The sequence below is a fragment of the Cetorhinus maximus genome, chromosome 13, assembly GCF_964194155.1.
Source record: "Cetorhinus maximus chromosome 13, sCetMax3.hap1.1, whole genome shotgun sequence".
Lineage (NCBI taxonomy): Eukaryota > Metazoa > Chordata > Chondrichthyes > Lamniformes > Cetorhinidae > Cetorhinus > Cetorhinus maximus.
Genome location: NC_135891.1, coordinates 119,794,470 through 119,819,524, shown reverse-complemented (window position 1 = coordinate 119,819,524; position 25,055 = coordinate 119,794,470). Strand labels below are relative to the sequence as shown.

General features: G+C 48.1%; 1 protein-coding gene across 2 annotated transcripts in view; it reads right to left on the bottom strand.

The window, feature by feature from the left end:
* ssbp4 (single stranded DNA binding protein 4) overlaps positions 1 to 25,055 on the bottom strand; it is a 123,947-nt gene that overhangs the window by 19,084 nt on the left and 79,808 nt on the right. Inside the window, exons 5-15 of one of the 2 annotated variants that reach the window (XM_078556211.1) lie at positions 20,001 to 20,090; positions 16,682 to 16,765; positions 12,656 to 12,715; positions 12,144 to 12,210; positions 9,062 to 9,132; positions 8,350 to 8,417; positions 6,427 to 6,475; positions 6,051 to 6,086; positions 5,638 to 5,689; positions 3,852 to 3,922; positions 1,795 to 1,873 (exon numbers count right to left, since the gene is read on the bottom strand). In XM_078556211.1, the coding sequence (XP_078412337.1) occupies positions 1,795 to 1,873; positions 3,852 to 3,922; positions 5,638 to 5,689; positions 6,051 to 6,086; positions 6,427 to 6,475; positions 8,350 to 8,417; positions 9,062 to 9,132; positions 12,144 to 12,210; positions 12,656 to 12,715; positions 16,682 to 16,765; positions 20,001 to 20,090 (727 nt within the window). The remainder of the gene's footprint in view (positions 1 to 1,794; positions 1,874 to 3,851; positions 3,923 to 5,637; positions 5,690 to 6,050; positions 6,087 to 6,426; positions 6,476 to 8,349; positions 8,418 to 9,061; positions 9,133 to 12,143; positions 12,211 to 12,655; positions 12,716 to 16,681; positions 16,766 to 20,000; positions 20,091 to 25,055) is intronic. The other variant, XM_078556212.1, reaches the window with a different exon arrangement.

Genomic DNA, 25,055 nt, shown 5'->3' with positions numbered 1-25,055 from the left:
CTCCACTTTCCCACCTGCTCCCCACATCCCTTGATTCCCTGAAAGACCAAAAATTTGTCTATCCCAGCCTTAAATATATTCAACGATGGAGCTTCCTTGGCCATCTGGGGTAGAAAATTCCAAAGAATCACAACCCCGAGTGAAGTAATTTCTCCTCGTCTCAGTCCTAAATGATCGGCTCCTTATCCTGAGACTGTGTCCCCGTGTTTTAGATTCCCTGACCAGTGGAAACAATCTCTCAGTGTCTACACTATCAAACCCCTTCAGAATCTTGTAGGTTTCAATGAGATCGCCTCTCATTCTTCTAAACTCCAGAGAATTTAGACCCAATTTCTTCTGCCTATCATCATAAGACAACCCCCTCATCCCAGGGACCAATCTAGTGACCCTTCTCTGTACCGCCTCCAATGCAAGTCTATCCTTTCTTAAATGTGGAGACCAAAACTGCACACAGTATTCCCGATGTGGTCTCACCAAAACCCTGTACAACTGGAGCAAGGTTTCTATGTTCCTGTATTCAATCCTCTTGCAATAAAGACCGACATGCCATTTGCCTTCCTGATTACTTGCTGCACCTGCCTGCTAACTTTCTGTGCTCCTTGTAGAGTACACCCACGTCTCTTTGAACATCAACATTTACAAATTTCATGCCTTTTAAAAAAAATCTTGATTTTCTATTCAGTGAATAACCTCACACTTGATCTGGCTTAATTAAATACGTATGCAAATTAATTCAATATAGCATAGCTGACCTCCATGGTTTCGTCAAGAACAGCTAAACAGGTTAGGCCTTTATTCATTCGAGTTTAGAAGAATGAGGGGTGATCTTATTGAAATGTACAGGATTCTGAGGGGGCTTGACAGGGTAGATGTTGAGAAGATGTTTCCACTAGTGGGGGAATCTCGAACTAGGGGACACAGTTACAGAATAAGGGGACACTCATTTAAAACTGAGATGCGAAGGAATTTCTTCTCTCAGAGGGCAGTGATTGTCTGGAATTCTCCACCTCAGAGAGTTGTGGAGGCCAGATCACTGAAAGTATTTAAAGAGGAGGTATATAGATTTTTGAAATATCGGGGAGTTGAGGGATATGAGGAGCTGGCACGAAAGAGGGGTCGAGGCCTTGGATAGATCAGCCATGATCTTATTGAATGGTGGGGCAGGCTTGAGGGGCCGAATGGCCTACTCCTGCTCCTATTTCTTATGTCCTCTGGAAAGCCCACAGGCTATTCCTGATCGTATCAAGCAAGTTTACATCGGGTTGTGTAAAGAGTCTCTCGCTGCTGAATGCTCACAACTATTTCCAGAGAGAAGGGTTCCTATCCTGCTCTCATCAAACAGGGTTATATATTCATTCAAACGGACAAATAGACAGTGAAGGTGGTGGATTATTCCAGGCCCAGGTTGTATTACTCTGTGTTACTCCAGGCCCAGGGTTGTATTACTCTGCGTTACCCCAGGCCCGGGATTGTATTACTCTGCGTTACTCCTGGCCTGAGGTTGTATTACTCTGCGTTAACCCGGGATTGTATTACTTTGCGTTACTCCATCCAGGCTCGGGATTGTATTACTCTGCGTTACTCCAGGCCCAGGGTCGTATTACTCTGCATTGCTCCAGGCCCAGGGTTGTACTATTCAGCTTTACTCCAGGCCCATGGTTGTATTACTCAACGTTACTCCAGGCCCAGGGTTGTACTACTCTGCGTTACTCCAGGCCCAGGGTTGTACTACTCTGCGTTATTCCAGGCCCAGGGTTGTATTACTCTGCATTACTCCAGGTCGCATGGCGTTACCTAGTGTCCCGTTCATGTGATGAGGCTCCATGCCTGCCATTCCACCCAGTGGACCCTCAGCTCCAGGACCCATCGGGAACTGAATGAGAAAAGAAGAGATTACATTAATAACTGAGAATGGGGAAGCTGAGGCTGAGCACATTCACAGACAAGGGAGCACAGTGGGCCACCACAAGCTGCCCCTTATCCCAACATTAGACATTATGCTGCTTTTACTCGTTTACCAATCAGTTCGATTGAAGCTCTCTCACCTCTTGGTCAGGAGTTGAGCCCTACGCTAACACACAGGGTTGCACTGAGAGAGTGCTGCACTGTCAGAGATACCATCATTTGGACAAGATGTTAAACAGAGGGTCTGTCTGCACTCTCGGGTGGATGTTAAAGATCCCATGATCACTATTTCGAAGAACAGGGGAGTTATCCCTGGTGTCCTGGGGCCAATCTTTATCCCTCAACCAACATCCCAAAAACAGATTATCTGGTCATTATCACATTGCTATTTGTGGGATTTGCTGTGTGCAAATTGGCTGCTGTGTTTCATGCAACAGTGTCTACACTTCAAGGCATTTTCTGAGGATCGTAACAAGTTTTATAATTGCAAGTTCATTCTTCTTCCCAACAACAAAAACTTGCATTTATAAAGCACCTTTCCTGTCATAAAATGTCCCAAAGTGCTTCACAGGAGGATTATCAAATAATATTTGACACCAAGACACCAAAGGTGATGTTAGGATGTGTTGGGTGAGTAAAAGCTTTTAAAGATTGTCTTTAGAGGAGGAAAGAGAGGTGGTGTGCTTTAGGGAGGGAAGTCCGGGCAGTTCAAGACACGGCCGCCAATGGTGGAGTGATTAAAATCAGGGATGCATAAGAGGCCGGAATTGGAGGAGTGTAGCGATCTCAGAGGGCTGTGGGGCTGGAGAAGATTACAGAGATAGGGAGGAGTGAGGCTATGGAGGGATTAAAAAACAAGGATGAAAAGTTCAAAATCAAAGAGTTCCCAGATCGGGAGCCAGTGTAGGTGGCACAGGAGGTGATTGGTGAACGGGACTTGGTACGAGTCAGGATACAGGATATAGAAGTGTGATGGAATAGCCTGGATAAGTGCAGCTCCAACAGCACTCAAGAAGCTTGACACCATCCAGGACAAAGCAGCCCACTTGATTGGCGCCCCATCCACAAACATTCACTCCCTCCACCACCGACGCACAGTAGTAGCAGTGTGTGTACCATCTACAAGATGCACTACAGGAATTCACCAAGGCTCCTTAGACAGCACCTTCCAAACCCACGACCACTACCACCTAGAAGGACAAGGGCAGCAGACAAATGGGAACACCACCACCTGGAAGTTCCCCTCCAAGCCACTCACCATCCTGACTTGGAAATATATCGCCGTTCCTTCACTGTCGCTGGGTCAAAATCCTGGAACTCCCTCCCTAACAGCACTGTGGGTGTACCTATACCACATGGACTGCAGCGGTTCAAGAAGGCAGCTCATCAATACCTTCTCAAGGGCAATTAGGGATGGGCAATAAATGCTGGCCCAGCCAGTGAAGCCCACATCCCCTGCTTGAATAAGAAAAGGACAGCAGCTTTGAACGAGCTGAAGTTTATGGAGGCTGCAAGGTTTGAGGGACTGGCCAGGAAATCATTGGAATAGTCAGGTCTAGAGATAACAAAAGCATGAGTGAGGGTTTCAGCAGCAGCTGAGTTGAGACAGGGTGGGAGATGGATGATGTTACAGGTAGAAGTACATCTGATTTTCAGTGGGTGCGGTTCCAATGGTGAAGTTCGCCTCAGTCATCTCAATTCTCCTACACAAGTAGGAGTGCCAGCAGTCTATTTAAGAGTAGGTGTGCATTAGAGGCAAGACCCAATCCTGTGGTCTGGATAGTTGATCAGGAACAGGAAGTCAAGCTATTCAGCCCCGCCCCGCACATCAACCTAATCCAGAGGTACTGAGGCCAACAGCAAACAGCTGAAGCCAGTGCAGACCTGACATCTTAACACACTGGCAGCTGAACTCACGGGTCACCCTCTCTCGGGCACAGACTTACACTCGGACGGTTCCCTCCAGGTCCAATGGGATTCATCATCGTGTACATGTTTTCACTGGAGTTTGTGGAATCTAACAAGAAAACAACAGAAATTGAGGGTCAATGGGGTAGGGGGGTCACAACTGAGGTGAAATGATCACAGTTTGTCAGAGTTTTAATTTGAAGAATGTTTATTAAAAATAATTTTATTCAAGAGATATGCCAGATCCACACTGGTGGCACAAAGCTGCATGGAGCAGTGAGCAGAAACACTAGCCTCTCGTCCCTGGTTCTAACACCAATAAGTCAATAGCCTCCCAGGTCTCCAAGGGTCCAGGTGAGACAAGATTGAACAGCCTGTGTCAACCTGAGCACAAACAGAGCCTCAAATAGGAAAAACCAGAAATCTTACCCACAGCCACAGGTTGAGAGGGGAAATGTCAGAGTGGTACAGTCAGTTATGGAGAGTTACTCTGTATCTAACCCCGTGCTGTACCTGTCCTGGGAGTGTTTGATGGGGACGGTGTAGAGGGAGCTTTACTCTGTATCTAACCCCGTGCTGTACCTGTTCTGGGAGTGTTTGATGGGGACAGTGTAGTGGGAGCTTTATTCTGTATCTAACCCCGTGCTGTACCTGTCCTTGGAGTGTTTGATGGGGACAGTGTAGAGGGAGCTTTACTCTGTATCTAACCCCGTGCTGTACCTGTCCTGGGAGTGTTTGATAGGGACAGTGTAGAGGGAGCTTTACCCTGTATCTAACCCCGTGCTGTACCTGTCCTGGGAGTGTTTGATGGGGACAGTGTAGAGGGAGCTTTACCCTGTATCTAACCCCGTGCTGTACCTGTCCTGGGAGTGTTTGATGGGGACAGTGTAGAGGGAGCTTTACCCTGTATCTAACCCCGTGCTGTACCTGTCCTGGGAGTGTTTGATGGGGACAGTGTAGAGGGAGCTTTACTCTGTATCTAACCCCGTGCTGTACCTGTCCTGGGAGTGTTTGATGGGGATAGTGTAGAGGGAGCTTTACTCTGTATCTAACCCTGTGCTGTACCTGTCCTGGGAGTGTTTGATGGGGACAGTGTAGAGGGAGCTTTACTCTGTATCTAACCCCGTGCTGTACCTGTCCTGGGAGTGTTTGATGGGGACAGTGTAGAGGGAGCTTTACCTTGTATCTAACCCCGTGCTGTACCTGTCCTGGGAGTGTTTGATGGGGACAGTGTAGAGGGAGCTTTACTCTGTATCTAACCCCGTGCTGTACCTGTCCTGGGAGTGTTTGATGGGGACAGTGTAGAGGGAGCTTTACCTTGTATCTAACCCCGTGCTGTACCTGTCCTGGGAGTGTTTGATGGGGACAGTGTAGAGGGAGCTTTACTCTGTATCTAACCCCATGCTGTACCTGTCCTGGGAGTGTTTGATGGGGGCAGTGTAGAGGGAGCTTTACTCTGTATCTAACCCTGTGCTGTACCTGTCCTGGGAGTGTTTGATGGGGACAGTGTAGAGGGAGCTTTACTCTGTATCTAACCCCGTGCTGTACCTGTCCTGGGAGTGTTTGATGGAGACAGTGTAGAGGGAGATTTACTCTGTATCTAACCGTGTGCTGTACCTGTCCTGGGAGTGTTTGATGGGGACAGTGTAGAGGGAATGTTATTTTATGAATGTGACTTTATTTTGAAGAAATAACAAACACTTCACAATGAAAAATATTTTGATAAATCTCATGTCCCATTTGTTATGATTCCAATGTCATCTTCCCACTCCCATCGCTCTCTAACTTTGAGGCTGCAACAATCATTGGAAAGAGACACCTTACCTCCTGGGCTGGGGATGATTGGAGTTCCTGGGGGTCCGCTGCCTGGGGGTCCCTGAGAGAGCAAACATCACGTTATTGCAAACAGACTAGAAACACACCCCAAACTCAGAGTGCAGGTTCCCTGGAGTGGGAGGGACACCAATCAGGGAAGAAGTGGGAATGAAAGGGAAGGGCGGGGGATATGGAGTGGGGAAGACTGATGGAGGGGAATTGTCAGGGTGGTGAGGGAGTGAGAGAGTGAGGGGCAGTGGATGATCAGGGTTTGGGGAGAGAGAAGCTGGGAAGAGGTACTCCTGTCTGTGCAGATGGGGGAGGGTTTGGGGGAGGGGGCAGCAGGATGCAGGGAGGGGCAGCAGGGGAGTGTGGAAGGATGTGTCTGTTAGATTTTGTTGAAGTAAGGTTGATAAACTCACCACGTAACTGCCTGGAGACGATGAAGAATATGGAATCTAGAACAGAGAAAGTATTAATGTTCATTTGCTGTCAATTGGGTAAACCAGTGCAGGTTAGTCAGGTAGAACAGCCAAAGAGCTTAATATAAAATATAACCCACATGTTAAAGACTTATTCTGCAATATTTTTGTGACAGTGCGGGGTTAGACCTGGAGTGTAGGAGATTCAGGGAGCTGGTGAAACAGGGCAGTGTTAATGCAAATACTGGGAAACGTTAAACTATTAACAGCTTGGAGACACTTGGAACAGACACTGTGGTGACCAAAGAGTTAATCTCAAATGGAGTTGGCTTCTCTGCTCATTTCACTTCAATTTCTCCAACTGTCCATTACTTACAGAGTTGGCGTTCGGTGCGTTTGGCCACGGTCTCCCTCCACCTGGACCCCTGCAACAGGAACACAAACTGGAGTTACAGATATCGTAGGCAGGAGCTGCCTGTGAGGATCCCTTAGCCCGGTTACCCATTCCATTAACCAACAGCACTCCTGCTCAAAGGGGTTCCTCACTGTGGCAGGTGATCACACAGCAATAGTTCACTCACCACCAGCCTCTCCCTTGCTCGGTCACAACCTCTCAATCCTCCTGATTGAGCCGATATGGTGACTGTCACATTTCTGCTACATTACAATGGCGACTTTTTTTTAAAATTAGCTCATGGGACATGGGTGTTTATTTATCCCTAATTGCCCTTGTTCAGAGGGCAGTTAAGAGTCAACCACATTGCTGTAGGTCTGGACTGGAGTCACATGTAGGCCAGACCAGGTAAGGACGGCAGATTTCCTTCTCTTTAGGGCATTAGTGAAACGGATAGGTTTTTAACTATAATGATTTCACAATCACAGATTCATTACAGGTTTTTATTGAATTCAAATTTCACCATCTGCTGTGGTGGGATTCGAACCCAGGTCCCCAGAGCATTACCCTGGGTCTCTGAGAATACTAGTCCAGTGACAATACCACTAGACCACCATCGCCACCTCCACTGGACCCTCAAAAGGATTTTATTGGACATGAAGTGCTTTGGGAAGCCCTGAGGTTGTGAAAGGCGCTTTGGTTTTCGCATTTGAACCATGCAGCACATCAGGAGCCCATTGGGCCCACTGCCCCTGTGCTAGCTCTTTCCAATCCAAAACAAAACCAAAACAAAACCAAAACTAGATGGTTCTCTACACTAGGATCATTCTGCTTGAAGCAGAAAAGGTTAAAAGGGGCTTTAATAGAGGCGTTCAAAATCATGAAGGGTTTTGATTGAGTAAATAAGGAGGAACCATTTCCAATGGCAGAAGGGTCAGGAAGCAGATTTAAAATACTGTTATTGGCAACAGAACCAAATGGGAGATGAGGAGAGTTTTTTACACAGTGAGTTGTAGTGATCTGGAGCACGCTGCCTGACAGGGTGGTGGAAACAGATTCAATAGGAACTTTCAGAAGGAAATTGGATAAGTACTTGAAAAAGAGAAACTTGAAAAGTTATAAAAGAAAGTGCATTTATATTGCACTTTTCATGATCACTGAATGTCTCAAAGCACTTTACAGCCAATGAAATGGTTTTTGAAGTGTAGTCACTGTTGTGACGTAGGAAACATGGCAACCAAATTACGCATAGCAAGATCCCCCTAACATCAACGTGATAATGTATCTGTCTTAGTGATGTTGGTTAAGGGATAAATATTGACCGGGTCACGAGGGAGAACTCCCCTGCTATTTCTTTGAAATAGTGCCATGGGATCTTTTACATCCACTCAAACAGACAGGACCTCAGTTTAACATCTCATCTGAGGGACAGAGCCTCTGACAGTGCAGCACTCCCTCACTGGAGTGTCAGCCTTGATGTTTGAGCTGAATTCCTGATGTGGGACTTGACTCCTGCACATTGTGACCCGGAGGGAAGGGTGATATCGCCACAGCTGACACACAATGAGGAAAGAGCAGGGGAGTGGGACTAATCGGATAGCTCTTTCAAAGAGCCGGCACAGACACGATGGGTTGAATGGTCTCCTTCTATACTGTGAGATTGGATGATGATCTCTCTGTCCAGTTACCCCTTGTAATTCTCAGCCACCAATAACCACAGAGACTTAGGGCAGGATTTTCCGGTCCGGCCCATGGCTGGAATTGGTGCGAGCGGGACTGGAAAGTTTGGAGGGTAGCCGGAGGTCTGCTGCCTTTGGGCAGGAATTTCCGGCCCCCCAGCTGGGGGCACTGGTAACACACCACACCGAAACTCAACAACAGTCACAATCCAACAGGAAATCTTACAGATTCATTCCCAGCATTCCAGGACCTCCTAAAGAGTTAGGTGGGGGCCGCATCGTTCCTCCATAACTCTGGAAGAGAAAGGGAAAGAAGACAGGAGTCAGGCAGCGTCATTCAAAAATCATGGGATTATCAGGAACAGAACATGGAGGCAGCCAATCAGCACAGGTACTGGGGATGGAGTTTGAGCCCTTGCACTCGCTATGTGAGGAGCTCAATATCAGCAGAAGGACATGTGTTTGTCACGGAGCCATAGGGTAGCTGTATACCTGAGCGGTTATTGAAGAATGACCCCAGGGTATTGCTATGTGCTCACTGTGAGGTAGTCTGGGGATTCTCACCTGTTAATTCCACACATAGCGGCTCTTCATCACTAACCTGCTGTTGGGAGAGTTCACCGGGTGTGTCCTTTAGCTACAACACTGAAAAAAATGAAACCACCGTCACCGGGAGACTTCCCTCAGCTGATGGTGCAGGGCTCACAAACTGTCTGTGAGCACATCCTCTCCGTACAGAGAGTCTGAGGGTCAACAGGGTATTCACAACAGAAAGGGGGCTTCAGTGCGTAGCATGGGGGATGTAGAAAGGCCCCGTCATATGGAAGGTTAATTCGCGAGTGAGGTAGACCGATAATGAGGACAATCCAGAACCACGAGGATTGAATGGATGACACATCTCTCAGGGCCAATGGATAAGCTGCGGCCGAGTTGCTTACCTGTGGCCCCATGCTCGCTAGGCCACGGGGAGCTGTCATCCTCTGTATTGGACCTGCCATACCCGGATGTCCTGAATTAGAGATAGAGAGAAACCATTAACAAAAATACTGACAAGCTCCCTGGGGACCCCCTGTCAATACTGACACACTCCCCAGGGACCCCCTGTAAATACTGACACACTCCCCAGGACCCCCCGTAAATACTGACACACTCCCCGGGGACCCTCTGTAAATACTGACACAATCCCTGGGGATCCCCCGTAAATACTGACACTCCCCGGGGACTCCCTGTAAATACTGACACACTCCCCGGGGACACCCCGTAAATACTGACACACTCCCCAGGACCCCCCGTAAATACTGACACACTCCCCAGGACCCCCCGTAAATACTGACACACTCCCCGGGGACCCCCTGTAAATACTGACACTCCCCGGGGACTCCCTGTAAATACTGACACATTCCCCGGGGACCCCCTGTAAATACTGACACACTCCCCAGGGACCCCCTGTAAATACTGACACACTCCCCAGGACCCCCCGTAAATACTGACACACTCCCCGGGGACCCTCTGTAAATACTGACACACTCCCTGGGGATCCCCCGTAAATACTGACACACTCCCCGGGGACCCTCTGTAAGTACTGACACACTCCCCGGGGACCCCCTGTAAATACTGACACACTCCCCGGGGACCCCCTGTAAATACTGACACACTCCCCGGGGACCCCCTGTAAATACTGACACACTCCCCGGGGACCCCCCTGTAAATACTGACACACTCCCCGGGAATCCCTGTAAATACTGACACACTCCCCAGGGACCCTCTGTAAATACTGACACACTCCCTGGGGATCCCCCGTAAATACTGACACACTCCCCGGGGACCCCCTGTAAATACTGACACACTCCCCGGGGACCCCCTGTAAATACTGACACACTCCCCGGGACCCCCTGTAAATACTGACACTCCCCGGGGACCCCCTGTAAATACTGACACACTCCCCGGGGACCCTCTGTAAATACTGACACACTCCCCGGGGACCCCCTGTAAATACTGACACATGTCCAAAGAAACAATCCAGGAGATCAGAGAAATCTTGGGTCTGTACACTCTGATTGATGATGAATGGAGATCCTGATGTTCCTGCCTAATCCTAGAGCCCAGCATATTATATTCCAGGAAGGCAGCATTTATTTAAAGAGATACACATTAAAGAGACAAACACCACACTTTCAGTCTGTTACTATTTATTGGAACACAAGTGAATCCCCAGTTAATGCCCACCAACTAAATACAATTAAACACAATTAATCCAGAATTAGTACAGGAACCCTGATGTAAAATCTTTATAGGGTCAGTTCAGGTTCTGCAATTGAAGCCCAGATTTCTTTCTCTGAAACATCTGGACTTTTAACTCCATTATTTTTCCCTCATGTCTGCTATTTGAACCTTGTACGTTTAACAGGAACATGGGAAGTGCAAGACTGAAACCTCATTCACTTTCTACCACCCTGGTTGTCCCATGATCCGATGATAATGGAGTTATTGATTAATCACAAGTGGTCAATCTCTATCAGTAAATCCACAACAGGTCCAGACGTGAGGTGCAGAAACCCACCAATGGTGGAGAGTTTTTGGAAACCATTGATCTAAAGTTACCTGTTCCACCCAAGCTCGCCACAATGTCCACATGCTGTATCTCCAACAACGCAGATACCGGATCGCCAAATATTATTTTGTGGGAGAAATCTCTTTAGTTTACATTTGAAAGAATCAATATGAATGGCTCCCACCCTCTGAGGAACTTCATTGAAATATTGTTTCCCCAGATTAGTGTTGAATTTTCCCCCTTTGAGCTCAGGGTCTGCTTCTCTTGTTCTGCACAAGGTGAGACAGCTGAACATAGACAACATTCTCCTGATCTTCAGTTGCTAACGCCACAGCCCCAATCCTGCAATGTCATTGGCTGCTGGGCCAATGGACCCTGGGCACAGGCATCTCGGCTCCTCCCATCCCAGGAACTGACCTAGGGAAAAGGGCCCAATGGGTGAGGGGGTAGTTTGGGAACCAGCCTGTTGGGGGTGGTATGGTGGGGGAGAATGCTCCTAGGAGGAAAAGGGCAGAGCTGGCACTGCTAACATCCCCAAGTAAAGATCATTGGCTGAAAACCTTTGAGAGGACTGGTCAGGTGGGCAGAGCAGTGGCAAATGGAATTTAACCCGGAAAAGTGTGAGGTCATGCACTTGGGGAGGGCTAACAAGGCAAAGGATTACACTATGAATGGTAGGACCCTGGAAAGCACTGAAGATCAGAGGGACCTTGGTGTGCATATCCATTGATCCATGAAGGTAGCAGGGCAGGTAGATAAGGTGGTTAAGAAGGCAGATGGGATACTTGCCTTTATTAATCGAGGCATAGAATACAAGTGCAAGGAGGTTATGCTGGAACTGTATAAAGAGCTGGTTAGGCCACAACTGGAGTATTGTGTTCAGTTCTGGTCATCACATTATAGGAAGGATGTGATTGCACTGGAGAGGGTGCAGAGGAGATTTACCAGGATGCTGCCTGGGCTGGAGGGTCTGGACTATGAGGAAAGATTGGATAGGCTGGGGTTGTTTTCCTTGGAGCAGCGAAGGTTAAGAGGGGACCTGATAGAGGTGTATAAGATTATGAGGGGCATAGATCGGGTGGGTAGGAAGGCATTTTTTCCATTAGTAGAGGGTCAATAACCAGGGGGCATAGATTTAAGGTAAGAGGTAGAAGGCTAAGAGGGGAATTGAGGAGAAATATTTTCACCCAGAGGATGGTGGGAGTCACTGCCTGAAAGGATAGTTGAGTCAGAAACTCTCATAGCATTAAGAAGTATTTAGATATTCACTTGTGTTGCCATAGCCTCCAGGGCTATGGGCCAAGTGCTGGAAAATGGGATTCATGTAGTCAGATCTTTGTTGGCCTGCACGGACATGATGGGCTGAATGGCCTCCTTCTGTGCTGTAAACATCTATGAGTCTATAAGTCTATGAGACTGGCCATAGACAGGAGGATGTGGTTTATTGAGTGCTGAGATCTGATACCTACCTTGCTGTCTTGTGGGGTCCATGGCATTCGGTAACAGGGGCTGAGACCCTGGCACTCCAACAGGGGGCTGCATGAATAAAGCAGACACATGAAGCATTAACATTGAGCAGGATTTGCTCTTCACACCCAACCCCACCGCCACTGTGAGTGGGACTAATTGGATATAGCCTTTTAAAGAGCTGGAACAGGTACGATGGGCTGAATGGCTTCCTTCTGTGCTATAAGATTCTTAATCTATTGACATCTCCAAATTTGGATGCTTCAGTGAGTGACTATACTGCCTGGAACAAGATGGGTCCATGAGATGCAGGAAAATGCCAGCTTCTGTGCCTTGCTCAATTTCAGCTCGAACATTTCAGGGGCACCTTTTGGATGTAAGGCATTAACATGGATGTGGGATCAGAATATGCAATGCGTTTGCCACCGATGAACGCCTCAAACGTGTCGGGGGTCCCAGTCTTCAGTCTGTTTGAAGGGTAAGGGCATTTTGCTTCCATCCAGTCAATACTCACCTGCGCCGACATTCGGAGAGACGATCGGGGTCCGCCTGGGTACCGAGGAGACATGAAGGGCTGTCAGGGACAAAGAAAAACCCGTCACGAGATGAAACTTCAATCCTAGTCACACTGAACAATTTCGAAAATTGACAACTGCAGCAGCTGAGCAAGAGGGGCCCAAGGAGCATTTATCAAGGGTGGTCAAACATCTCTCAGCAACATCGCAAAGCTCTGCAATGATTACCAAGCTCCCTCATCACACACTCCCAGGGCAGGTACTGCATGGGGGGTTAGATACAGAGTAAACCTCCATCTACACTGTCCCCATCAAACACTCCCAGGGCAGGTACAGCACGGGGGGTTAGATACAGAGTAAACCTCCATCTACACTGTCCCCCATCAAACACTCCCAGGGCAGGTACAGCACGGGGTTAGATACAGAGTAAAGCTCCCTCTACAATGTCACCATCAAACACTCCCAGGACAGGTACAGCATGGGGTTAGATACAAAGTAAATCTCCTTCTACGCTGTCCCCATCAAACACTCCCAGGACAGGTACAGCACAGGGTTAGATACAGAGTCAAGCTCCCTCTACACTGTCTCCTTCAAACACTCCCAGGATAGGTACAGCATGGGGTTAGATACAGAATAAAGCTCCCTCTACACTGTCTCCTTCAAACACTCCCAGGATAGGTACAGCACGGGGTTAGATACAGAGTAAAGCTCCCTCTACACTGACCCCATCAAACACTCCCAGGACAGGTACAGCATGGGGTTAGATACAGAGTCAAGCTCCCTCTACACTATCCCCATCAAACACTCCCAGGACAGGTACAGCACAGGGTTAGATACAGAGTCAAGCTCCCTCTACACTGTCCCCATCAAACACTCCCAGGACAGGTACAGCATGGGGTTAGATACAGAGTCAAGCTCCCTCTACACTGCATTGATTGGGCTCTGACTGCCCAACTCATTTATTGGGCCATTACAGACAATAGACAGATAACTTGTAATCCTTGTCTCCCCTCCACCCCCGCACCCCCCACAAGCCACTTGGTAAATCAATATTCACCGAATGGGTTTGTTAAAAATCCCAAATACTGCTCTCCCATTTGTTGGGAAGTGCCACACCTGTTGTGTCACATAGGCCAGGAAGGCTTCTATCCCCCGTCTCTTTATGGGGTATGTGGAACATTCCTTGTTCCAGTCCTATTCAGGCCCCATCCCACAACTTTCTTTTCGATACATCGATGACTGTTTCGGTGCTGCTTCATGCTCTCATCTGGACCTGGAAAAATTTATCTATTTTGCTTCTAATTTCCACCCCTCTATCGCCTTCACATGGTCCATCTCCAACACTTCCCTCTCCTTCCTATACCTCTGTCTTCATTTCTGGTGATAGACTGTCCACCAATATTCATTACAAGCCCACCAACTCCCACAGCTACCTCGACTACAGCTCCTCACACCCCGCTTCCTGTAAGGACTCCATCCCATTCTCTCAGTTCCTTTGCATCTGTTCTGATGATGCCACTTTCCAAAACAGTTCCTCTGACATGTCTTCCTTCTTCCTTAACCGAGGTTTCCCACCCACTGTGGTTGACAGGGCCCTCAACCGTGTCCGGCCCATCTCCCACGCATCTGCCCTCACACCTTCCTCTCCCTCCCAGAACCTTGTCCTCACTTTTCACCCCACCAGCCTTCGTATTCAAAGTATCATCCTCTGCCATTTCTGCCAACTCCAGCATGATGCCACCACCAAACACATCTTTCCCTCACCCCCCCCCACCGTCAGCATTCCGTAGGGACCGTTCCCTCCAGGATGTCCTGGTCCACTCCTTCATCACCCCCAACTCCTCATCCCCTTCCCATGGCATCTTCCCATGCAATTGCAGAAGGTAAAACACCTGTCCCTTTATCTCCTCCTTCCGTACCATCCAAGGGCCCAAAAACTCTTTTCAGGTGAAGCAGCATTTCACTTGCACTTCCCTCAATTTAGTCTACTGCATTCGTTGCTCCCAATGCGGTTTCCTCTACACTGGAGAGACCAAACGCAGACTGGGTGACCGCTTTGCGGAACACCTTCGGTCTGTCCGCAAGCATGACCCAGACCTTCCTGTCGCTTGCCATTTCAACACTCCACCCTGCTCTCACGCCCACTGCCAGGATTTTCAGCTTGGCATGTGGGCGCACACCCGAAACACACGAGCGTGAAATAGTGTGCGATGATGTCAGGCGAGCGTCCCGATGTCATCGCACACACGCACGATATCTCAGTCAGCCAGCGCGCGCAGGAGTCAGCAGCATGCCTGCCAAAAATTAAGAGGACAGTTAAGCCCATGAATTAATTCACTTAATTGAATTTGTCCCTGCCTGTCCAACCCTATGGTTGGCGGGCGGGCGAATAGGCCAAGAGGCCTTTTCATTTTTTGCGAAGCCTCATCCATGGTTGGAATGGGGTTCAACCAGTGATTAAGAATAAATAAAAGCTTTTAAAACTCATTTTTAACATGTCCCTGCTCTGTCACATGAGGGGAAATGCTTTCCTTATTTTTCCGTTCTTTATTTGTAATGTTAAAAATCTTCAGCTCCCTGAGGCAGCTCTGTGTCTTGAGGGAGCTTTCACTGTGCCCACCCGCCGAGCATGCGTAAACTTTAGCACTCGCACTCCGCCCGCCCCCACCCCGGCAGCGCTCAGCGTTGCACCGTGCGATTCACACCGGCTGACCGTTAATTGGCCGTTAATTGGCCGGCCAGCATGAAATCGCGGTCGGGGCCCGATTGTGGGCGGCAGTCAGTTTCGTGGCCGCTCCCAGGCCCGCCCACCCGACGAGGTAAAAATCCTGCCCCACATGTCTGTCCTTGGCCTGCTGCAATGTTCCAGTGAAGCCCAACGCAAACTGGAGGAACAGCACCTCATTTTCCGATTAGGCACTTTACAGCCTTCCGGACTGAATATTGAGTTCAACAACTTCAGACCATGAACTCTCTCGTCCATCTTTACCCCTTTTTAAATCCTTTTTTGCATGTTTTAAATTTTTTAAATGATTTAAAAACTTTTTTTCTTTATTTGCATATTTTTACCTTTATTCATTGTTTTATCCCTTTTTTAAATCCTTTTTCCCCAACCACCACCCCCTCCCCCACAAAGGGCCATCTGTTACTAGTTCTATGTTGGTCTTTCACAGAACGTTGACCCTTGTTCTGCTATTCACACATTCTGCTTTCTTACCTTTATTCCACTATCAGCACCTCCTTTAGCCCTTACCACTACCATTAACACTCCCTTTGTCTTCTGTCCATGACATCTTTGTCAATCTCTCCTTAGCCCCCATCTATCTCTGGCCTTCTATCCAGCTTCACCTGTTCCACTCCCTTAAACAGTATAAATTTCATCACATTTCTACTTCTCTGTAGCTCTGAAGAAGGGTCATACAGACTCAAAACGTTAACTCTGTCTCTCTCTCCACAGATGCTGTCAGACCTGCTGGGGTTTTCCAGGCATTTTCTGTTTTTATTCCCATCCCCTAGCCATGGCTCCACACCCACTTACCCAACAAACATCTATCAAACTCAGGTTTGAAATTTTCAATTGCCCCCCAGGCTCAGCAGCAGCTCTTTGGGGGAGTGAGTTCCACATTCCCACTCCTCTTTGGTGTGTAGTAGTGCTTCCTGACATCACCCTGAATGGCCTGGCTCCAATTTTAAGGTTCTGCCACCCTGTTCTGAAACAGTTTGTCTTTATTATCCAACTCCACATAGATCCACGGAGAATCCCTGACACTGGCAGGGGGAGGGGTAAACTGGCATTTACCTGAGACCCTTCCCCTTGGCTGGACACTGCCTTGACAGCCTGTCCCTGCCCCATCACCTGGCCCCGCTTCCGTTCTGAGGGCCCTCCCTGTGACTTGACCCCTCCCTCCTTTGCAGTCTGTTCCCTTTCCTACAGTCGGGACACTAGACTCTCCCCCCACCTCCGGTGGGAACACGCGCCCTGCGCCTCCTCTCCCGCCGCCACCCCAATGTCAGACAGCACTTACCTGACCGTGGGGGCCCATGATGGTGTTGTTGGGGTTGTGCGGAGGTGCCTGTGTGTGAGGGGATGGCTGTGATCCCGGGGGTCCCTGTCACAGAAAAGAAATGAACCGAGTGACAAATGGGAGAGATGCCACATGATTAAAGTGCTCCTCACTGGCAGGTGAGAGGGTAAATGTACAGAAGGGAGGTGATGGGGAAAGAACAGGAAGCTGGGGGTTAATTGGATAGTGTTTTCAAAGAGCTGGCACAATGGGCTGAATGGCCTTATTTCTGTGGTGTTCGATTCTGGTAAATCCCTGGGGAGTGCCACTGACGCCAGGAACAGCCTGTTCTGAGTTATCAAATCTTAGCCGCAACAGGGGCATAAGTGCTCGGACTGGCCTCGGTTCCCAGGATCAGCAGATAAGTAATCTGTTCACATACAGTGGCGTGGCGGGTATGTCACTGGACTAATAATGAGTTCAAATCCCACCACCACAGTTCGTGTGCCTGTCCCCTGACCCCTGCTGGAAGGTACCTGCGTGTGCAGGTTGGCCTGACAGCCTGAATCTGTGGAAGCAAATCCCAACACTTGCAGGAGAGCAGGAGACTACCGTGTGGTTATGACAGTGAGGGTTTAACCTAACAGCACCAGGGAGCAGTTTGTTATTTGGCCCTAAATAGAAAAGGTAAATTCTGTCCTGGAATTTCCTGAAACCGACCAAATCAGCGAAAAAGATCAAAGAATTTTAAACAGAAATTACGTCCAGTGCAAATTTAATTTCTACAATCCTTTGCAGCAGTTTTTTAAAAAAAAGTTTTCTTCTAAAATGTTGCTCAGTTGTGCTGGTTTATGAATGTTTTTATATTTGTGATAATGCAAAAGAGTGTTAGTGGAAACTTAAAGCATAATTCAGCTCTGAAAAATCGGCGCAATTTTGAGCAGAATTTTCACCTCGACTGACAATTATGCCAAAAATGGAAACTTGATCCTAGGATATTATATTCCATCTGGAAAAACCAAACAGGATGGGACAGGTTTTTTAGATAAGAAGAGGCAAGGGATAGGGGTCTTTATGGTTATGAAAGGGTTTGAAAGGGTAAATGTACAGAAGATAGAGTCCAAAACTAGGACCACCCATATAAGAGAGCAACTAATAAATCAAATGGGGAATTCAGGAGAAAGTTCTTTACTCAGAGAGTGGTGGGAATGTGGAACTCACTGCCACAGGGAGTGGTTGAGTTGAACAGTACAGAATGGATACATTTAAGGGGAAGTTGGATAAACACATAAGGGAGGAGGTGGACAGGAATAAAAGGATTTTTTTTAAAAATTCATTCACGAGATGTGGGCTTCACTGGCTGGGTCAGCATCTATTTCTCATCCCTAGTTGCCTTTGAGAAGGTGGTGGTGAGCTGCCTTCTTGAACTGCTGCAGTCCATGTGGTGTAGGTACACCCACAGTGCTATTAGGGAGGGGGTTCCAGGATTTTGACCCAGCAACAGTGAAGGAACGGCGATATCTTTCCATGTCAGGATGGTGAGTGACTTGGAGGGGAACTTCCAGGTGGTGGTGTTCCCATGTGTCTGCTGCCCTTGTCCTTCTAGCTGGTAGAGGTCGTGCATTTGGAAGGTGCTGTTGAAGGAGCCTTGGTGAGTTGCTGCAGTGCATCTTGTAGATGGTGCACACTGCCGCCACTGTGCGTCGGTGGTGAAGGCTGATGGATTGAGATGGAAGAGCGGTTGGGGGGAGATTCGTCTGGAGCCTAAACACCAGCATGGACCATTTGGGTAGAATGTCCTGTTGTTGCGCTGTAAACGTTCTGTAAATTATTGAAATTCTTGGCTGCATATAAACCAGACCTTTATTGAATGTGGCAAAGTAACTATATCCCCACTAACTAGTTACAGTACTAGTTAATCGGCTTTTAACTGGGAGTTAGCTCCAATGTTCCCTTGAAGCCCCACAGCCAAGAATAAATTGGCCCCTTCAAATTAACGCATGTGTGCTGCCAGGCAAAAAAAAAACATTTAAAGGGGCTGAACAGTTAAAGATCTTGCCCTCGCACTTGAAGAAAGATTACAGGGAACATGGTTTGCATTTGTCAGCTTGTGCAGTGAAGCAGAGATATTTTTTGCATCAATTCAGAGCTGTGACACTTTGGCCGGGGTTCAGCCGGCGATTCACTCAGGATAGATTGGTCTGAGAGGGAGAGGGTTGCTCCCCTCACACTGCCAGAGGCTGACTGCAAATGAAAGGCAGCGAATTTGTGTGACTGTCTGTGAGGAGGTTGAAGAAAACTCAAATTACCACATGGGGGCAGAGCTGTCTGCAGAATAAAAGCAGCAGCATTTAAACAATGAAGCTGTCAGAGAATCAGAAACAGCACAAAACAGAGTTACAGTGTGCAAAGAGAGAGGGGTCAATAATAGTAGATGGAGTCAGACACTAGAGAGAGGACGTAAGACAGAGACAAAGAAAGCAGAGAGTGAGAGAAATGGGGGTATCAGGTGGTTCAAGACAGTTAGAATGCTGACTGGAGGGAGGGATTGAGAAAGAGAGGGACTGGGAAAGAGAGGGAGAGAAGGTGGAAAATAGAGAGAGCAGTAAGATTGATAGGAAAGATTAAAAGAGGGAGTGAGACAGAAGCGGGGGTGGGGAGGACAATGAGCAGAAAGAGAGCATGAGACAGATAGCAGAGAGAGAAGGCGGGAGATAACTGGAGAGAAAGTGAGACAGAGAGCAGAGATAGAAAGGGAGAGAGCGAAAGAGAGGGCAATAGAGGGGAGAGAAGGATTGAGAGAGAGAGAGGGATGACAACTACCATTGGGTCATTCCACAGTTCATCACTGGGGTGTCCATCCTTTACCTTTGAACTAACGATAGCCGATGTTGTTAGATATTCAACCACAGAGGGCATCATAAACCAATCCTAATCCCATTGTCCAGGTCAGATTGTAGCCGAGGTCACCACATGGTGATGAGGTGCAGGAGCAGCACCCAGGGGTGCTGATACCTCCAGCAGCTGGCCCAGTGGAGAACCCAGGTCCTCCTTGCTCAGCAGCAAACTGGAAATAACTGGCAGGAGAACTGGAGTGAAACGGATCACCGCTCCACCTGATCTCTGGATGACAAACTGGGACCAATAAAAGACCAATTCTGAAGGACAGTTTCACCCAGTCAAAGGCTGTATAATAAATACAAGCTGTTGGTCACAGACTGGAGAATGGGTTAGTTTTCACCTGGTGCCCCAGGGCAATCCTCGTGTGCCCACCTCACACAGCCCCACAGGTCCCAAAACGCCCCCTCTCTCATCTGTATGATGTGTAAGTTGTGAGTACCTGAAAGAAGCCAGGGGGCAGAGGTACGCCTGGTGTCCCCTCACTGGGAGTCATGTTTCCCAGTATAGGACTTGGAGCTGCTGCTGCACTCTGTAACAAAAGCACAGCAACAGGTTAGAGCGCACACTCCATACCAGCTTCTCCCTTTATAGTCAGACAGCCAGACATACCGGAGGAGTGCAGTGAAGGCCATCAGTTAGTCACTGGTCACAACACAGGCCAAAAACCCATCAGAGCGCTCAGATTGAAGGAGAAGCCACAATCTTAAACAATCCCAAAGCAAAACAGAAAGAATTATTCACACATTATAGTTACAGACTGGGATCTAATCGAGGGGTTCGGGGTGGTTTATATTTAGAATAACAGATACCGGGAGTGAGTTACAGACTGGAATCTAATCGAGGGATTCGGGGTGGTTTATATATAGAATAACAGATACCCGGGAGTGAGTTACAGACTGGAATCTAATCGAGGGGTTCAGGGTGGTTTATATTTAGAATAACAGATACCCGGGAGTGAGAAAGGCTGTTGAATGTGAACTGTGTATCTTTCCAGTTAGGAACGCTATCTGTGTCTCCTGACAATCTGGAATCTATTTTCCGGTTTAAGTGTATCTTATAGCTTTGGATTCACACAGACTCCCAGTTGCAGTCCTGGGTGGAGGGCGGGGACTCCCAGTTGCAGTCCTGGGTGGAGGGCGGGGACTCACAGAGAGTGTTAGGGGATGCTGTGGAATGTGGTTCAGGTTTAGAGTGAGCTAGAGATTGGTGAATGTGTTAAACACACAACACAGGCTGGTGGAAATAGCAGAAAGCAATCTGTCTCCAATACTCCCCCATAGGCACCATTCCCCTTCGCATGAATCTGTACTGATCAGCCTCTCATCCCCTACACCCCCTGCCTCTCCCCCAACACACCCCCACCCCCGCAACAGTCCGCAGGCTATGTATAACATCATTCTCTGCTTCCTGCAACTCCCTAGCCAATCAGGGAATGTTTTATTGAGACCAGGTCATGCATACTAATCAGAGGAAAACTGAACTGCTGCAGAAGCTGCTCACCAACTGGAACATCAACATTTTTACAGAGGATACCCCAGGAACATACAGCAACTGTGAGGGCACAACACTGGGCACTGCCCACCTCTCCTCCTCTCATCTGTTGGGCTACAGGCCCCACCTGTCCCTGTCACCTTTTGGCTCCATTGCCCAAGGGGCCATTTGTCACTCAGATATTCAACCATGATTGGCATCATAGCCCAGCCCAAGCCACACATGCAGAGAGAGAGAGAGACACACACACACACACACACACAGGGACACATGCACACAGACAATCACACACACACAGGGACACAGGCACACACAGAGACACAGCCAACACACAGAGACAGACAGACAGACACACATTTATACACGCACACACAGACACACACACAGGCACACAGGTATATGGACATACACACACAAACAAACAGATAGACAGACACACAAACACATACACACACACATACGCACAAGCAAACAGAGACACAGATGCACACATACACAAACAAACATATACTCATATATACACAAACACAGAGACACAGACACACAGGTATATGGGCACACACACACAACCAGAGAGACAGACAGACACACAAACAGAGACACAGACAAAGACACACACACAAACAAACAGAGACAAAGACACACACACACATGCAGACAGACACATACAGATACATAAAAGGCTCAGACACACAAACACACACACACTGGGTCATGGACATGAACACACAAATACAAACATATAGAGACACACACACACACACACAGAAACACACAGGGGCATTGAGACACATGCACAAACACACACTCACACAAACGTAGACACAGACACACACAAAGGAGCATGGAGACACACACACAGAGACACAGACACACACACAAAAACAGACACACACAAACACAGACAGACACAGATGCACACTGACACACACAAACAGAGACACACACACAGAGACACAGACACACACACAGAGACACACACACACACAGGAACATGGAGACACACAGGAACACAGACAGACACACAGATGCACACTGACACACACAAAAACAGAGACACACACACACAAGCACATACAGAGACTCACACACGTACACACACAGATACACACACACACACAAACAGAGACAGATACACACAAATAGACACAGGCGCACACAGACACACGCAAACAGAGAAACGGATACACAAACATATACACACACACACACACACACACACACATACAGACACACAGGTTCACACAGACACACACAAACAGGACACAGGTTCACACAGACACACACAAACATAGATAGGGCTACACAGACACACACACACACACAGTCACACACAAACAGACAAATGCACACTAAAACGGAGGCACAGACACACACACACGCAAACATATAAACACACACAGCCACACACATAAACAGACACAGATATACACACACACACACACACACACACACTCAAATCTCCTCCAACACTGATTTGTTCTTACCCAATCTGCTCATTTGTATTTTTGGTCACCCACTCTCTAATTCCTCCGGGTCTTATCCTACCTCCACCAACCACCCACTCCCCATACTGTAAAGTGTACTGAGTTGCCTTGCTACCTCTCAACAGTGTCTCTATTACTGAAGATTACATTAACAGAAAGGTATCACAATGTGCCTGAATCTATTCACCTCTCCTCTGCACTCACACCAGCTGGACTCAATCTTGATCTAACCTGCTTGCAAAACCAGGAACAAAAGGGGTTAAACAAAAAATGCAAAAACGAGAAAAGGATTTGCAAAAATATGAAACTTTTAAGATAAAAGAGCAGAATTTTAAATCAGGCAGAAAGAGAGTAAAACCCAGAGATCTGCTTAACTCTGTTTCCCTCTCAGCTCCCAATAATCAACTCTCCATCTTCACTAACCAGTGGTGTATTCAAAATTATTAAAAATTAATCGGGATAGAGGCACATCAAGAGCTGCTTCTCCCATCTCTTGCAAAATCCATCCCTCAGTCAGGTGAGCGGGCTGCGCACTGCCAGTAACCATGGTAACCCCAGGTTCCGATGCCTCTTGAGTGCCCATTAAAACCCTTTACCTGTCAATCATCCCTGGCTCCCGAGAGTCAGCTCTGTATCACTCGCTTACAGGAGTCCAGAGTGTCTCAAAAAAGCATCATTCAAATTACAGCCGACAAATGGGCTGTATTTTTTAAAGAGTCCTCCCTATAACCAGAGCTCTTAGCTCAGCTCCTTTCTTTATTCATTCATGGGATGTGGGCTTCACTGGCTGGGCCCAGCATTTATTCCCCATCTCTAGTTGCCCCTTGAGAAGGTGGTGGTGAGCTGCCTTCTTGAGCCGCTGCAGTCCATGTGGTGTAGGCACACCCACAGTGCTGTTAGGGAGGGAGTTCCAGGATTTTGACCCAGCGACAGTGAAGGAACGGCGATGTATTTCCAAGTCAGGATAGTGAGTGACTTGGAGGGGAACTTCCGGGTGGTGGTGCTCCCATGTGTCTGCTGCCCTTGTCCTTCTAGATGGTAGTGGTCTGATCTGTCCACCCACATGGACCCATATCCATGCACACCCAGCCACACTGACCTATTTCCATCCACACTGACCCACAGCTACCCACACCCATCAGTGAAGCCCAGCGTTGGTGACTTTTGGGGAGTTATGTGCTCCTCATTGGGATGGGTTCAAACCGACCACTGGCCTTTGGAAGGTGGAAGATCCAGTAAGTGTCAGTCTCGGCTGTGGTACAATGAAGAAGTGGTTCCTGTGTAACCGCCCAGTTTCCGTGGAATCCCGGCAACAGGCAGGATCTTTAAGAGAGACCGGGTGGACATTCAATGGAAGTTAAAGTCACTGATTCGGGCACAGGTAATTAGTGAAATTTATAGCTTCATTTGTTGCTGAAATGAAATGGCTACAAGAACAGGTCAGAGAGGGGGCCTGGGAGTGGCCAGGAAACAGCCCGAGCCCCTGTGGTGGGGGTGGGAGGTGTGTGAGCGCGGACATCTGCACATGTGGGGGGGGGAACGCGCACTGAAAGCTCTCTGAGGGCACAGAGCTGTCTCAGGGAGCTGAAGATTTGGAGAAACGAAAATAAAGATATTAAAGATGATATAAAGATGTCCCCACATGTGACTCAGTCACATGAAGCGGGAGACGTTTAAAATTTAATGGATTTTTATTTACCGTTGGAAACCTCATCCCGCCCATGGATGAGGTTACGTTAAAAATGCAAAGTCTGCCTGACCAATTCGCCAGCCCGTCCGCCAACCCATAAAATACAAATTAATTAATTGCTTAAGGGTGTTAATAGACCTCTTAATTGTCGGCGGGTGCGCGATGATGTTGGGGCGCTCGCCTGACGTCACTGTGTGTGATTTTACACCTGAGTAGTTGGGCTTGCGCCTGCCCGAAGAACATAAAATCCTGCCCGATGCCTTGATCAGAGGGGTAGGGTTTAAGCAGCGTCTTCAAGTAGAGAGTAAGGTGGAGAGGTTTAGGATGGGAATTCCTGAGCTTAAGTCCCAGGCAAGTCACTGAAATCAATGATGTGCTAGAGGCCAGAATTGGTCTACAGGAGTGGGATTGGAAAGGGTGCTCAGATCGGAAGATTTCTGGGATAAGGAAGGAATGATCAGGCGCAGTCCTGTCAGGTACACATTGCTGCTGTGGGGCGTGTTCAATTCTCTGTAAAGTTGGTGCATGGTGGGGTTACAGTGGCAGCTGTTGGCGGGGGGGTAGGTGAGATCAATCGGAGATCCATTCCATGCGCAAGGGGAGGAGGGCACACAGGGTGGGGCGAGGGGCATACAGGTGAGAATAAGAGATTGGCAGCAGTGGCAGCTTTTGATCTTTCGAATGACATGGACAGCTCCACATCAGTTGCAGCATCAATGGAGGAAGTTAATGCTGCATTAAACGCCTGTTGGGAAAGGCACAGATTGGCAGCACTGATCCACAAGCAGGCAAAGCACTGGTCTTGCTGCTTGTTTACAGTAAGTGG